The sequence below is a fragment of the Syngnathus scovelli genome, chromosome 1 (genome assembly GCF_024217435.2).
Source record: "Syngnathus scovelli strain Florida chromosome 1, RoL_Ssco_1.2, whole genome shotgun sequence".
Classification (NCBI taxonomy): Eukaryota; Metazoa; Chordata; class Actinopteri; order Syngnathiformes; family Syngnathidae; genus Syngnathus; species Syngnathus scovelli.
Window position 1 is genome coordinate 22,141,515 of NC_090847.1, and position 16,894 is coordinate 22,158,408.

A 16,894-nucleotide genomic window follows, 5' to 3' on the forward strand; every position below is an offset into this window, starting at 1 on the left:
TATATATACTATATATACGTATATATATTTAAATATGTGTATATATTTGTATCTGTATATGCACTATATGTATAGTGTATAGTGCATTTTTTTCCGGTATTTTCTTTCAATGAATAGAAACCAATTCATGTTTTTGAATCGAAATCGGCAGTATATATATTCATCTATTCAAGAATGTTGGGACACAAGGACCAAGCAATTGTCACTAATAGCCACCAATCGATTGCGTGGCAATCCAGGCTAACAGCCGCTAACTAACTAAAGTGCGATATGTGATTCTGCTGCGAGCGCATGCGCGTGTCTTGTATTGGGTTAATCCAGTTAGCGCGGTCTGTAAGTGATGGCTCCCTGTGTGATGATGAATGGTAATTTCGATTTAACATAACCGGACTAACGAGCGCACTAATGAGCCCGACGCGAGTCCGGACAGCTCGCGCTTGCCGGGCTGGCGCGGCGCATGCCAATGAGGCCCCTGGCACACATGAGACCTAGAGTGTTTTAATACATGCGTGTACACACTCATATAGACACTGTTTGTGCACGTGTGTGTTTTTGGGTATGTGTGGCTAATGAGCGATGGAGAGTGCCTCGTCGTTCTAATATGAAACTGATTAATTAATCATTGTTCAAACGTCCAAAGCAGTTGGATTAGATGCTTTTTTTTTTTTTTTCCTTCATTGATCTTTCAATTTCTTTTTCCATGTTTTTCTCTTGCCGATGACAACAACGATTAATGAGAGCAGATGATAATTCTTTTTTTCCGTATAAATGGTCCTTCATTTTTCAACAGTGTCTTCCGTTTGCGTGTAAATGTTCTCAGATGAAACTAGGTGGAAATGTGTCAGGGGTGGCCATTTGTCAATAGGGGGGTTCAAAAATGAAGAGTAGTGGGAACATTTGCTATAAATTATGTTTTTTTTTTTTTTTTAAGGCTCGTACCATGCATCAAATATGTAAATTGTCACTGGTTTACTATTAATAGTTTTGTGAATACATGATTTTTAACTAAGCTTGTACAATTAGGAGGGAAGAACCTTATGGGGATGTAGTGGAGCCTCAGTAAAGATCAAAATATGAAAATAGCCCAAAGTTTTTAGTGGAATGAAGTCAGAAACGTGCCAGGAAGAAAAAAGTATAAATTCATAATTTTTCAAGAGTAACATAGGTTTTTAAGATTAAAAAAAACTGAAATATTTTCTTGGCAACGACTCTTAGTATGATTCCAAAATTACTATGCCAGTAAAGCTTCTTTCTTGGGGTACTCTCATTCCAGCTACATTCATTCATTCAACATAACTTTACATTTTCCACACCCCTCTAAATGTCAACTTGTGACCGAGTTCGACAGGATTCGGCTATGTGACACATTGATGGATGGAGGAAGTCGTGAGATGACGCTTGGCCAAAGTAGCACAGCCACACACACACGCACGCATTTAAGAACCCTCTCAAAGACTCTGCCGAACCTAAAAAGGGAAAGAGCCACGGCTGCATAATTTATGATCACTTTCCTCCACAAGCGCCAAAGAGATGATGTACAACTGTGTGTGTGTGTGTGTGTGTGTGTGCGCATGTACGCTTAGCAGAGTAGCTTTAGCCAAGCAGCAACTGTCATAATTCATAAGCAGAGCGTTGCATGGCGCAATGTGCAAGGTGACTTTCAGTCAGTTTGTCACCCAAAGTCACACGCAAGCACACACGCGTGCATCTATTTTATGCACTATTAACTCAAAATCATCATCTTGACATTTTTAGACCATCTGCCATTGTTGTTGAGCTTTCGCTCATGTTTCCACCTCACAATGTTTTCGTTTTATTTAAATGGATGCACTTCAGGTAAAATCAGATGTATATAAATGTCTCTGTGATGCATACATTGTAATTTTACGTATCAATTAGATATTTGTGTCACTCTTTTAGCCAAATTGTGCGACTGCTGGGTCATTGTATTTAATATCATATAGGTAAAAGCAATTTTAAATTCAAATATAATGATAAAAAATGTTTCACAGCCATTTATTTGACTTCTTAATTTTCAGACACCAAGTGCCTTTACTCTTAATATATAGTCAATTATTCTATATGTAAATGTAAAAAAAAACTAAAACCAAAAATAACTTCAAATCAAAATGGAATTATTAGTCCTCTCAGCAAATTATTACAATATGTTTGAATCATACAGAAATTGATACAATTTGCTTGCTTTTTCTTGCTTATGCTACAATTATAGTAAATGATCGGGTTTATTTTAACCTGACCTCTGACATCATTCCACGAGGACAGGAAGAACAGATTCGTGCTAAAATAATCTATCCGTCTCGTAATGGTTCTAATGTGGGCCATTTGAGTGAAGAGTTGGGATACAGATGTGTTGAAGAGCATTCCGCTTTAATTGACGTTAAAGCGGGCAAATCATCACGTTTGCACACACAAATGCACAATGGCTCCCGAAAGTTGCTGCCGACTCTGCGCGCACAGCTGCGTAAGTGATGAATATCGTCGGCATCACCCAGGACACGTCAAATTCAATTAAATATTCAAGAAATAAGATTACAGTAAACCCCTCCCCAGTTCTGGTTTGCGTGTCAGAAATTCATCCATTGCCACCGATACCAGTGAAGTGATTTCAATGAAATCTTATTGAAGTGATACATCTGGATTGAGGTATTGATCTTACTGTATGTTGGGGAGGAGCCCGTCCGTCCCTGTGCTAGGCAGTCGCTCATCACGCTAATGAGGCTACAGAAAATGGACGCATGGATGGAGCGTTAATGACATGTACTTGGCGACAACATGATTGATATCTGCTATTAAAAACAACTGTTCCATAACTGCAATAGAAATGACGGGCAGTCGGTCAGATGCTTGCTGCTTGTCAAGTAGCCCAAACAATGACTGGCAAATGTGAGCAGTTGTGAGTTGGAGCGCAAAATGACCAGAATGTCCGGTCCTGATTTTACCGTTTTGCCCTTCTGACGTGCCTGCCGCTTTTCTCTTCTTACATATTTAAAGCCAGACTGCATTTGACCCTTACACTTGTATTGATGGTCGAGTGTATCAGCGTAAAAATTGTTGTCGGGTCAGAGCGGTGCAGTTCTCTGCTTTCGACTCATTTTGGTTTGGCTGCCCTCGTTTTTTTGGCTTTTGAACCAGTCAGCAGTCTCACAGTCAAGTGCAAAGGTTAACGCTTTGGGGATCAGAGGAGCGAGGGTTGATGGGCATCTAAAGTCAGTGTACTGCAGCTGTTTTGCTTCAGCTAGAAGTGGTGGCCTCGATCAACATGGTGGATATGATGACTTCTGCTTTAATCCAGAAATGTTAGGAAAAGCCTACTAAAACATCTGAACGCTATTTGGTGTTAATCATAGCCATTTTAAATCAACTTAACGTGAATGTTAAGAAAACAGTCACGAACTCTGTTTGAAGACAGTTTGTACATCACCTTCCATCCATCCATCCATCCATCCATCCATCCATCCATCCATCCATCCATCCATCCATCCATCCATCCATCCATCCATCCATCCATCCATCCATCCATCCATCCATCCATCCATCCATCCATCCATCCCCTCCCCTCCCCTCCCCTCCCCTCCCCTCCCCTCCCCTCCCCTCCCCTCCCCTCCCCTTCCCTTCCCTTCCCTTCCCTTCCCTTCCCTTCCCTTCCCTTCCCTTCCCTTCCCTTCCCTTCCATCAATCCGTTCATTCCAATTCCTTCCTTCCAGCAGCAACATTTGTCAGTCAGCTACACAGACAAAACGTATCATTTGTGCCCAACGTCCATCAGGCGCATATCCTGAATTGAGTCAATCTTTGTAGACCTTTTCCTTCACAAATAACAGTCGTTTCTTTTGATCGTGGTCTTTCAACCGCCATTTTTGCTGCAACATTTTCAGACTGATAATCAACTAAAAAGTCAATTCTGTACATATACAGTTTTACCAAGTTCCTGAACAGCGTTAGGTCAACTCTGCATGTGTCTGATGTGAACTTAAAAGCCCGGTAAAGATGAAGATGTGGCCCCGATCACATTGGCTGTTAATGATCTGGCCCCCTGCGGTGCGTTTAGCCTTCAAACACTTTCCAATGGCGACCTTTGGGAAATGTTCATTGCGGGACTTCACTTTATTACAGTGGCACATGCATTTGTTGCGGACATGCATTTAACAAAAAGGCAGCGGTTTTCAAAAGTACTATTAAAGTGGACGTTAAGCCCTGTGAGAACATTCAAATGCGAACCTTAACCACTAGAAGCACTTAACTCCACACCCTAAAGGTCCTTAAAGGCTGTTTGCAGACCATTGTGTACATTTGCAAACATCTTCCCTGTCAATAGAGATGAATGGCACATGAAAATGCTTGTTAGTCATTTAAATTATTAGAACTTAAAGTAGTTGAATGCTACTCTTAGCCACTGTAACATTATATTTTAACACTAAGACTGTGCTTAAAGGAAAAAAAAACTCTTTAAATATTTCCTTTAAATTATATTGCACGTAGACGTTTTTAAAAATTATATTCCTGAATGAATGTTTGCAAAACAAATTAAATGCAAGTATATTGCATTCAAAGTTAAATACAACCGAATGCTACATAAGTACTGTAAGTGAATTTTGTGCACAAGTTTAAAAAAAAAAGTGATTATCACATACTAGCGATCACGTAATGCCAATGGTACACGTTTATTTACTTTTTCAAATATTCCACAAACAACTCTTGCTTACGTAAAAAGAGAACATATAGTAAGTGAACAAACAAATTATGTGCAGGATGAAAAATTTAAATAAGCTAATGAACAACAAGTCAATTTGTTGTACGAAAAATAAGAAGTTTTAATGACCCGTTCAAGAAAAAAGGTCACAAACGTCAATTTTTTTTCCTCCCAACCGGTGCGTGTAAGCACACATTAATATCTATATTTAGAGAGATACATTTCCACTGCCTCCTCGAGGTCATCACTTTGTGATATAGAGTGACACACATTAGCAGACGGCGGTGGTGGTTAAAGCAATGCGTGATGAAAGCAGTCAAGTGGCTGTGCATGTGCGTGGCCCCACCTCGTCGTCATCCTTCTCATCTTCAGGCTTCTAATGAGGCCTGGGCCAAGATGCTGAGAGCTCTTCATCAAACTCACAAGAGTCCTTTAAGCTCTTTTGATAGTTGGCACCAATTCCTCACTTGAGTGGGGAAACACTGATGGACATTAAATTCCTGCTGGATCTTTGCCTCCGCATTGACTGCGGACTCAAAGTTCAACTTTGATTTAATGATATCTTATAAATGTGTCAGAGGTATTTTTTTGCCGTCACGCACTGACAAATGTTACACAGAAGGAAATTGCAGACCTCAGCCAGCTTGTCATGAATATCTAAATCAATAGGCTTCGCTTGGTTTCGTTTTTGTAGGATGATGCCGATTTTAATATTTGACAGAATTAATATCCGATTATTTGGCTGATTATGAGAATTAAATATGCATCTAATCAATAAAACAACAGAAACAATAAATATATGAATTACAGGCATAGCATTTCACCGTTTAACAATACTTTGATTTGTTTACCCTTACAGCCATTTTTTGGGGGGCTCTTTTTAGAATGTCATTACATTGAACTTATTTTATGTAAAGCCAAATTGCAAAAACAGAAATGGTAAAAAAAATCTGACTTTTATCTGATATTATAATATATTACACCAAACTGCATTGCACAACTACCACATTGCATAACCTTATAGTTGGATACTAATTTTGTTACTCTTCACATTAATTCGACAATTCAATGGCCATCCACTGTTGGTGACACACTTTTTTAGATTTACAGGGTAAAGATTAAAGATGAAGAGTGAAACTAGAAAGTGGATAGTTTACAACTTCAGTCTGTTTTTTGCTTAAGATTGCATGTCCTCTGTAATCCTGCTTTTTACACCCACGGAAAACATTAGCATTATTTTTCTTTGTATTTGGCCCTGTCCCAAAATAGGATTTGTTTCCTGTAAACACACAAAAAGATCATTACACTCTTATCAGTGTCTGTACATTTTTTTTTCTCTTACTATAGTTGCTTTTGCTTATGTTTACATTATTTTGAACGTATGTTAAAAGAGCTTAAAAACAAATTTGCAACACAATATAAAACTGCTGCATCACATATTCATAATGCCATTTTATTTCACAACTAAGCCAAGATACAGTAAAAATCATTGAATCACTTGTTGCAAAACTATATACGCCGTTCATTTCGTGGTTATATTTTGGGAACAACTGCTCACAGTTGAGAACTAATGCTGAAGATCGGAAGTGAGAATGATCGTATCGAACCCAGTCAATGTTGCTCATCAGCGCGATCATAACGTCACGTTGCTTTGTTTGGCCTTTTAATTCAGGCGCTCGCCGTGAGTATCGACTTGCGTCTGATGAACTTGATTGAGCGTGAGAGACTAATAGGAAATTCACTTTATTATGTGCGCACAATCGTTTTGTTACACACAAACACACACACACGCATATTGGCTGTTCATTGGCAGACTTTGTGGAGCCTGAAATTTAAATGAATTCAAATGTCGATAGTGCAGAAGGAAACATCAGAGATGAATGTTGCAATACAATTTTTTTTACTTGAAAACAAAAGTTTCAGGACCATTCTGAAATGAGGATGACATCAGTGCGCATTGGGAAGTTGACACCATGGGCTGAGAGCGGATGATTACTGCCGGATCACGTTGTTCAATACACATTTCCAGACTTTGCAGTGCGGAAATTTTCTTTTCTAAGTCTCACCCAACACCCAAGTGTAAGGAGGTGGACTTGCAGTGATAATGTGACATGCAAAGCTTGACCTGTGTAGATTGCGGTTAAAAAAAAAAAAAAAAAGTGTTAGCAGTTTTATACTGCCTTAAGCAACGGATATTGAAACACTAACAGTGGAGCAACTTGTGTAGGTAGACAATTCAGCAATGCATGTTGTCATATATTCTTTATTCTCTGCTGAAAATGACTAGTATGAATGCAGTTGTTAAATTCTTCTCGGTATTATACTGCACCCAAGATACACGAACTAGAAGGAGCAGCACTTTTATTAATTGCAAATGATGGCAAAATGCTGCATACAGAGGGGGGCGCTGTTATCCACACTCAACAAGTACACTATCAAAGGAGGAAGAAAATAATGACATAATTGATGGAAAGTTGAACTGATTGTATATGAGAAATGCGACACTAGCATCGAAACGGGTATTCAAAATGTTCAGAGTTTATCCTATACTAGTAACACGTTAGCATTTTTTTTTTCTTCAGTTTTATTTTTTTATAGCTACTTCCTTTTTTAAAACAAAGCCAGCGGTTCAAATGTGCTCGTATACACAAAATATGATCCTGCCTCAGTGGAATCAACACAAACGATTCAACAGTCATTTTATTTCCACCCAGAAAGCTTTGTGTACTTTCCACCAACCGCACGTACAACTCGCACTTAATGCTTTTTGCGAGAACACAAACAAAACGTGAGCCAGTCAGAATGTGATGCATTTAAAGTGCCGTCCGAGGTGAAACGTAATATATAAATGATCTTCAGTGTTTATTTTTGACTAATTCGGACCACTGGCAACAGCCTTAAGGCAGAGATGTTTAAGTGTAATGGTAGCAGGAGAAACTTGACAGGGAAATTGTAGTGGGGGCTGGGTGGTGGGTTTGTTATTCCACAATTAAATTATATAGACTGGGTGGAATCACCCCTGACAGGGCAGACCAATTTATGTGTGCGTGTGTATTTGAAAGTGACCGAGTGTGAAACTCAATCCCTCCACCAAGGCCATGGAGGCTACACCGGCCGGGAGAATGTGGAAAGCGAGTCGGAAGGACGAGTGAATTAAAGAGAACGACGAGTAGTAAGATCAACAGTGCGGAGCGCACGGTGTATTTTGGGGATGAGTGGGTGTTAGCGTAAACACGGAAACTCCCGCGTAATGAGTCCATTTGGACCACTTGTGACAACATTAGCTTCAAACAAACCAAAGTGAACGCTCGCTGTGGGGTGTTTTGATGTTTGCCTGCTACCTTTCGGCTGTTTTCGACAATGAATGCTTTGATTGTGCTTCTGCCAATATTTGTCACAAGAAATAGTATTTCTAAAAAAATGCACAATGCATCAACTTTTATTAATTGCTTCATCCACAGTAAAGTGGACATCAGATAGAAGTGACATACTGTTTTTATTTATATTTTATATCTAACAAACAGGGCAATTTTAATGACCATGTTATAACACATGTTTTGCACATTACATTGAAGAAAGGAAGCAAATGCCAAGTTATACTAATTTTATGTTGACCTTGCAACATGTATTATTTTTGTCAAATTTTAACAGTTTCACCTCACTATAATACTTTTGTTACGCAACGAACACATTAGAACACTTGGAAATACACTGGTTTTAACAATTTTACAGATACATGATTTTTAAAATACATTGTTGCAACACATGTATTGCGTAAAACTATTTAAAACCTTTTTGTTTAATTACACAGCTCCCATATATATTAAATTGTTACAAATTTTTCCCAAATCACATGCTGGTTTTCCCTAGTTTGTTGCGCAATATACTCGAGCTGTAATTGTTGAGTTTTTAACCTTAAAAAACACATGTAAATACTTTGAATGCTTTTTTGGTGTGATGGCCGTGATACAGTATTATACCTTTGTCTTCTGTGTTTTGCTGCAGTATATTTTTCCCGAGCGCGTATACACAAGTTGCTTTTTGGATGCATTTGGCCATCCCGTGAGTGTTATGTTGTAAAAAGACCATCTTATGAGCTTTCAGTGCCTTGGAAAAAAGCACAAAAAAGCATTTTGGTCCCCACTGAGTTGCTTTGATGGAACAGCTTTATGCCTTTGCGTAGCTTCCTCTACTTTCTCCCGTTGTCTAATTTTATATTCAGGCATGAAAACCTGCGAAAATGTTTGTGAGGCCACTAGTGTCCGTTCGTTTGTGATGAAGGCCAACTTTGAGGTATTTCAAGAAAGGTGGTGAGTTTTTAGAAGAAAAAATGTAAAATTTCAAAACAGGAAATATTTTGCAAGAAAAATTGGTTGTTTTGGAGAGGTTTCTTTGGCTAACAGAAACGTCAAAACATAAAACTAAGAATTTGTATCTTTATAATTAAAAACAAGAACTACGCCAATAAAGTTAAAATATATTATTCACTGATTAAGATAAGTGGTACAGATAATGGATGGGTGGATATAATTTTTTGTTTGTGTTGAAATTGCCGCTTTGGGGAGACTGCACTTTGAGGATTATTTGTATGTTTTGTCTCCATTGGGATTAGTGTGGATTGGAATGACATTTATTGTGATGTGCATCAGCGCACGCTTCCTGGAACTCGGCTAATGAATCTGTTTTTCCTCTCTCACCCTCTCTCGCTCTCCTGCTTTTTCTCTGTGCAGCACTCTCAACAACAACAACATCACCCTCATCCCGCTGTCCAGCTTCAACCACATGCCCAAGTTGCGGACACTGTGAGTACAAAACACACACACGTGCATGAGTCAGGTGCATGGACTAGTAATGGAAACCTCGGTGAGAATGCACGAACAGATTTAGTCGTGAATTTGAATTCAGACAGGAAAGTTTGCGTTTCTGTAACAGTACTCGAGATCTCATCAAAATCTTTTGTTGACCTTGTAAATACTTGTTGTTCCACTCATAGTCATTCAGTGTATATCAAAAGAGCAACGGTATATTGGCCCTAATCTTATAATTGATTTGGAGAACATATTTTATGGTTGTATGAGCAGTATTATAGCTAGTGAATAGCAAAATCGGGGTGGTAAACAAGAACCACAACTAATTCAGCAAACAAGAAGGGCCCAGAACAGTAATTCTCAGCTGGTGGATCAGGACCCAATGTTCTTTTTTTGACAGCAATTGTTGTCAGCAAGTGGCAGTACAAGGCAAAATGGCCGCCCCCTCAGATGGATTAAAAAAAATGATGTTTCTGCTTAATTCAGAATATTTCAGAAACGTGATGTTAATCAGAATGCTGTGCTGAGATGCATCAAATACATTTTTGCAAGAATTTTGAAGACTTGCTCTTTATTGGGGTGCGCTGAAAGGCACTTGAACCGTGAACAGTTGAGAACCAGTGGTTGAGAATCCTCAGATCAACCTTTGTGGATTTCAATGGACCTCCGCTCATTGTGGGTCCACATTCAATTAATCACTTATTGGCTCATTCTTTTTTTTTTTTTTTTATTCGCGGGTGCAACTGTCCTTAAAAATACAATTTTATCACGTTTGTAGTGTTTTATTGTGACAGTCAAAAAATAACATGGGCCAATATGCTGTCAGCTAACAATTTGCGGCTAAATTACATGTGTGAATGTTTCTATTTTATTGACCAAGGTGTTGTAGTTTTTTTCTGTAGAGTAGGGGTGACGTAAGAATTTGGTCCCCTGGAGAAAAGCTTTTATTTTTTTTCGATTTATTATGTAGTCTAGCAAAACCCACAGAACACAGGACAAATTCCCCAAATCTACTTGTGCTTCGAGACCATTTTTCTGCTCAAATTTGAACGGCAGCTCCCGTCCCCCAGCCAATCACAAAACGCTCGTGTTTGTGTGCACGTGCGCTCGTCCCACCACTTCAAATCAGCCTCACAAAATTGGATTTCGGGTTGCTGCGCAGCTCTACAAGTTGATGGCAGATTGAGTGGCGAATCACCAATATCCAATATCTTTTAATCAGAAGGCCTCGCGCGCCGCTTCTCTTGTCTGTCAAAGCCGACTGACGGAGTGACTGCCTACTGCCTCAGCTTTTACCATCAGTGTTTGCATGTCAATACTCTGCTGTCTTCTCATTCAGTCATTCCCTCTGCCAAGGAGTCGCTATCGAGTATTTCTTAGTAAGAAGATAATTATAGAAATGCTCTAGATCACAGGTGTCAAACTCAAGGCCTGGGGTCCAGATACGGCCCGCCACGTCATTTTATGTGGCCAGCGAAGACAAATAGTGCATCATATTCGTGCGTCATTACTAGAATTGCAAAGTCTTCACTTTTAATATCTTTTTTTTTTAAATATTTGACCAGTTTTTACTCGTCTGATTTGAAAACGAGTTATTTGTCAGTTTGTTTTGTAGCTTTTACTGTATATAATATGAGGTGCTCATACATTTATTTGGGTTGACAATCATAATGGCCCTCCGAAAGAAGCTATGACTACAATGCGGCCCGTGAAAAAAATGAGTTTGACACCCCCTGCTCTAGATTCTATTTGAAAATGTTCACGTTGTGGCTTTTAAGCAAGCAACAACAAAAAAAACTGCCAAAGCATGGGAGTTTGCATTGATGCTAATGATGTCCTGTAAATGGAAAATTAGCAGGAGATACTATTTGTGATGAACCAGTGTTGATACCAATTTGAAGCTGTCGAGGCAACGCTGTTAGTCACCTCTTGGCTTGAGGTCTCATTCCATAATTCAAATAAACGACACTCGCTAAATTTGATTTAACGGTAATAAAAATGTGCCCTTGTGGCTCGAGGACACACACAACATGCAGATAGACACTTCTGGCATGTCAACACAAACAAACACACTTCTGGCCAAGTCACCAAAAACACACACATGCAATTCTGACCTTAGTTACACAATAAAGCCAATCAAGTGTCCACAAATCCAGCAGGCACCACAGAAGCTCAACACACAGAGCATTGTGCCCCGTGTTTTAATCCTACTTGTCAGTAATTAAGGCTGTAACCAGGGGTGGGCTGAAACGCGGCTATATCCAGGCGGGAGTTTGACTATAAACTGGATTTATAATGGGAGCGCGGTATTAAAACCTACTACCCCCGCTGCTAGCATCAATGAGCCCATCTCTGTTCCATAACAGGATTTGTCCTCGGCTTTATTACAAAGGGAGGCCTGTCTTGTGAAAGGCCAGATATCCCGGCCGGCATATAATACGCTGACAAGACATCCTGCCATTTTTCCGCTCTCCTCCTCCCGCCCCCTTGTGACTCTTAAGGTGTCCGCCCGTGGAGTCTCTCAGCTTTGTGGTAAAAAAAAAAAATCCCTTAATGCACCCAACACTGAACATTAGCTCGCCAGGAGCTCGTTTTCTACGGGATTTAGTGGCGTAAGTGCCACTTAGACGACAGACACGATTGTCTCGTATGGACATTAGTTGCACATGATGTCAGGTGTTAATTGGAAAATCATATCATCGGCTTGATTTTTCTCATTGTGTCCTGTCTCGTTTGTGCAATGTTACAGAAGATTCTCATTTCAAACATGCGGTTAATTTTTGCCCAATAATAATATTGATAGTCATTTTACAACATGATTATTGCTGTTGAAGTACTACGTAGAGCTGCACTGCATCACATTTACAGCTGTTCCTAAATTCTGACCCACTGCTGTGATGTTGATTGACATCAAATTAAAAAGATTTCTAAGGAATTAATTGAAATAAAGAAAATTAATGTTTTGTTTTGAGTTTTTCCCCCTTGCCCTCCTGGAGGTTATAATCAGGGGATGTTGAGAATGTGGGCATGTGAAGCCCTTTGAGACGTATCTGTGATTAAGGGCTGTATAAAGAAACACGACTTGACTAATATTGACACAATTTTAACACAGAATTGAACAAAAATATACTTTTTTCTTTTGCTTTTGTAGAAAGAAAAAAAAAACTTGTCTATTATTTTCCATTCTTAAACATGGGTTGATATCGACATACATCGGTTTCTGACTATAAAGCGGAGAAAGCACTTTTTTGTGAAGCTATATATCAAACCAACTACAAAAACAACACTGGAGGTCAGGATCGCATCTGAAGTGACTGATTAATCTCAGTTTGAGATTAAGATTGTGTTCAGAGATAAAAGTGAAGCCTACACCTTTCTCGGCTGGATGAGAAACATGTTAGCAATTAGCACAGACATCTTATCGTAATTGTCAAAATCTACAGTTTTTTTTTCTACTTGCTTATCTCTAGGCGTCTCCACTCCAACAACCTTCACTGCGACTGTCACCTGTCCTGGCTCTCTGATTGGCTGCGAGCGAGGCGCGGCTTGGCACCTTTCACTCAGTGCATGGCCCCCGCCCACATGAGGGGCCTGAATGTGCCCGACGTACAAAAGAAGGATTTTGTCTGCAGTGGTGAGTTTGTGTGCATGAGACGTCAATACAGCAGCATTAATGCTAGGAACGCCTGCGTCCCATACAAGAGTTATGAAGAAAAAAAGTTGCACAGTGAGACCCCAGTGTTCATCTAATCGCATATTGTAGGAGTATTGTGGGCTAAAAAAAATCTTTTTTTCCAATACATTTTTAATGTACAGACATTGCGTTCACTTGAAAATGTGTTGTTTTGTTTCAATATTTCAGAATAATTGTTTCCGTTTTAGGGAGTTTTCAGCATTTCGTGCATTGTTTCTGATTTATTATTTGTTTACCAAGTTGTCTTTAGAAGAAAATCACACAGAAAAAAATACCCCACCCCAAAAAATCCTCCAAATCTGAAAAAACAAACAAAAAATACCACCATGTAACAAATCCCAAATCAGAAGTAGTTTTAAAAAATAATTAAAAATATCTGTATAGTAATAAATTACTGTACTTGCTTTTTTCCTCCCTAAATAAATGCAATATGCTTCTTTAATGGTAGTAACGTGGATTTATAACTTTATGAATTTCTAAAATGTCAGTGTACAGTGTCCTATAAGCCTTCCTAAAAAAATATCTCGAAAGTCGTGGCCGAAGACTTTTGCAAAGTGAGTTAAAAATACTCTCAAATGCATAATCTTGAGCTGAGCTGAACTCTTGACTTGAATCCCGCACGCACACTGCACAGCGTCCTTGTCTCCTTATTACACACCGTGTTATTGTGCAGAGCTCGGACAGATCAGCATGAAGGTGTCTATTCTAATGTGACAGCATGCAGAAAAGAGCGTGTTCAGCCAAAAGGCTCCTCGAAGAAAAGCTTTTTTTTTTCTTATCGCTGTTTAGAGGCGTCTGATTCAGCTCGCCGCTAATAGACTGTCAGGCGGATTTCTCTTTATTAGACTGTAGCCTCATAGCTCCAACTTCCATTGCCCTGATCGAGACTCCTCACGTTAGGTCTATTTCTCACGCTGGTTGAACCTATCTGCATGAATGCATTAATTTTTTTCTCACCTTTTTAAATAGTCAACTTTCCTTGTAAAGCACCTTTCATTTTATATGCTTTTAATTTTCATTTCAGGGAATTTATCAGGATTGTAGGGTGAAAAACATCAGCATTATATCTCACAATTGCATTTTATTGGTCAGAGAGCTTCCATTCCTTCGTGTGATTGTATTGGGCTTACGTGGAATTCTTAAGAACATTGATCGGCACATTATATCTCACTGCTCTACTTCTTATTATCGTTTCCATAGGTTAATGCGTTTGTTTACATTTGTACGAGGGTAAAACATCATAATAATTTTGCTATTGCTTGTTAAAACAATTGTATCCAAATGGGGCTGATTAGAAGAACATTGGAATTGCATTCCCCGCACTCTTTCTTATCATTACACTCGTTTCCCATCGTTTATTTCTCAGATTTTAATTGTCTGTGTTGGTCTCCAGGCCCCACCCACGTCGAGTCGCGGACATGCGAGCCCCTGGTGGCAGTGTGCCCGCCCAGCTGCACGTGCAACAACAACATTGTGGACTGTCGCCGCAAAAGTCTGTCCGAAATACCCGCCAACCTCCCGGAGGGCATCGTCGAGATGTAAGGCTGCCGTTGACTTTAGTTGACATTTAGCTTATAGTCATGTTTTTGGGGTGTATGTTTAATTCTGCTGAGAGGGGGTTTTCAACTCCCATTTAAACTGTATTCAAAAAGAAAAAAAAAACTTTTATTAAGTCGAAGAGAAAGTCAGACTTTTATCCGACCGTATAGTGTGTATCCACTCTGTCCTCCTGTGCATTGTATCTTTTCCAAACACCTGCCAAATACAACATAAAAGCTTCATGGAAAAAATACAAGGTAAATAATAAATAAATCTCAGTTTTGAGTTTTAAGAGCTGTTGAGATTCTGCTTATGATGCAGTGCAGTTGAACACCATTGCAAACGAAAATACCGATATTGTTAAATGAATAGTTAAGCTTAAGCTTTATTTTCTTTGTAGAGGCAATTATTTTCATTCCGTGCTTCTATTAGACACACACATATTGTTCGATAGTTAATCAAAGTCCTTTTACGTTTGAAAAAAAATGACTTAAATAATCCAATAGTGATGTGTACACACAATCAAAATGAACTTTAAAATGATGGGGATGTTTGGGCAAGCCAGGCTTTAAAGAGGCCTTGAAGATGTTGCATGGATTTTAACAAACAAGCCCAAAAAAATAAATTAATGGGACTGTATGGCTTTGTTCTCGTCTACTCTGCATTTAGGTTGACTTGCAAATCTTTCCCAATACATCAGTTGGGTCAATGTCAAATTTCTTCCTGCTGGCGGTATGGATCGCTGCCAAATGTGTGTGTACCATTTCGTGGGTGCGCACAGGCAAGTCAATGTCCTCCGTGTTTCAATCATCAGCTAATCGTCACCTCTGCCTTAAAGATTTTTTCATTGTGCCTGTAAAGTGGCTTCCTGTGATGTGTCCTATTCTCTTAAGCCTCTAAGTGCCTTTGTCTCAACCTTGTGTCGCCTCCCGCAAAGGAGAATTTCATTTAACTAGCGCTTATACATTGCCCTTATCAATATCTGCACCTCTTTAATAATGCCGATGCCCTTGTATGAATTGTTACACGTTGACAATGATGCCTACAGTGCTTTATTAAAGTGGAGATATGTTTTCGAGAATGTGACACTGGCCAGAAAACAAGCAAGGGTACTCTGGAATTTTAAGGTCCCCTAAAATGTTTTGTCACCATAAATTAAAGCCCTTTTTTGATGGGATACTCAGTGCCTGAACAGAAAACTTCTTAAATCAGCAAAATCTATTGGAAAGACCAACTTCATTGAAAATAGTTTAAATTAGAGTTGTTATGCGCCACATTAATGATGAAATCATCATGAAAATATTTGTCTTGTTTTGTCAGTTCATAAATGGTCAGATGGTTAATTGGGTGCCAACATTCATTGTGTTAATCCCAGTGTTGCGCGTTATAAATTAATTAATTGTAGACAGCATCAATTAAAACCTCAGCAGAGAGAGAACTGGCGGCTTGATAATGAAATCCTCTCTCGGTAATGCATTCAATCGAGATATCTTCTTTTATTAGTTTTTCATGTCACAGTGACATTTGTTTTTTTCACCTTGATAAGTAAATCTGCCTTCAGTCGCATGTCTGTTGTTGTATACATATTTGTCACAACTGAAAGCTCTTTGTATAATACCCTGGGCAGTTTCGTTATTGATATTGTTCTCATCAAATGAAACAATGAGACCTTACAGCTGTTTTTTACTACCTCCAACCATAATGGCAAACATGTCCGCATGGATGGATTGATGCGAAAGGCACAGGGGTCAAGAGCAGAACAGGGTGCGGGTTAAAGAGTAGGAGGATAAGAGGCTCGGCTAGGATCCCATTCATCATAGTGACAGCTGACCCTGGTCCTCGCCTTGGCTCCTCTCCACACTTCCACAGGTTTTCCTCCCTCATCTTCCATCTTCATGTCCTCCAAACGAGCGGGCATTAAGAATACATGAGCTGGATGCGACTCGACCACAGTGTATTTTTCCAAACGAACCTGCCAGTGTAATCAGTCTTGTAAAGAGGGAGGGAGGGAGGGGGTGGGTGGGGTGTGGGGGAAGATGTAGTACATTGCCATTTGGCCCTTGGCTTAAGAAAGTAGCGTGCAAAATGCTTTGTTTTTGTAGAAATTGTGTATGGAAAACAAAGATTATCAGTGCAGCGTTG

General features: G+C 39.3%; 1 protein-coding gene across 2 annotated transcripts in view; it reads left to right on the top strand.

Annotated features, from left to right (window-relative positions):
* Positions 1 to 16,894, top strand: part of slit3 (slit homolog 3 (Drosophila)) — a 168,110-nt gene that overhangs the window by 98,749 nt on the left and 52,467 nt on the right. For both annotated transcript variants that reach the window (XM_049750086.2, XM_049750076.2), the window contains exons 7-9: positions 9,442 to 9,513; positions 12,990 to 13,153; positions 14,607 to 14,751. In XM_049750086.2, the coding sequence (XP_049606043.1) occupies positions 9,442 to 9,513; positions 12,990 to 13,153; positions 14,607 to 14,751 (381 nt within the window). The remainder of the gene's footprint in view (positions 1 to 9,441; positions 9,514 to 12,989; positions 13,154 to 14,606; positions 14,752 to 16,894) is intronic.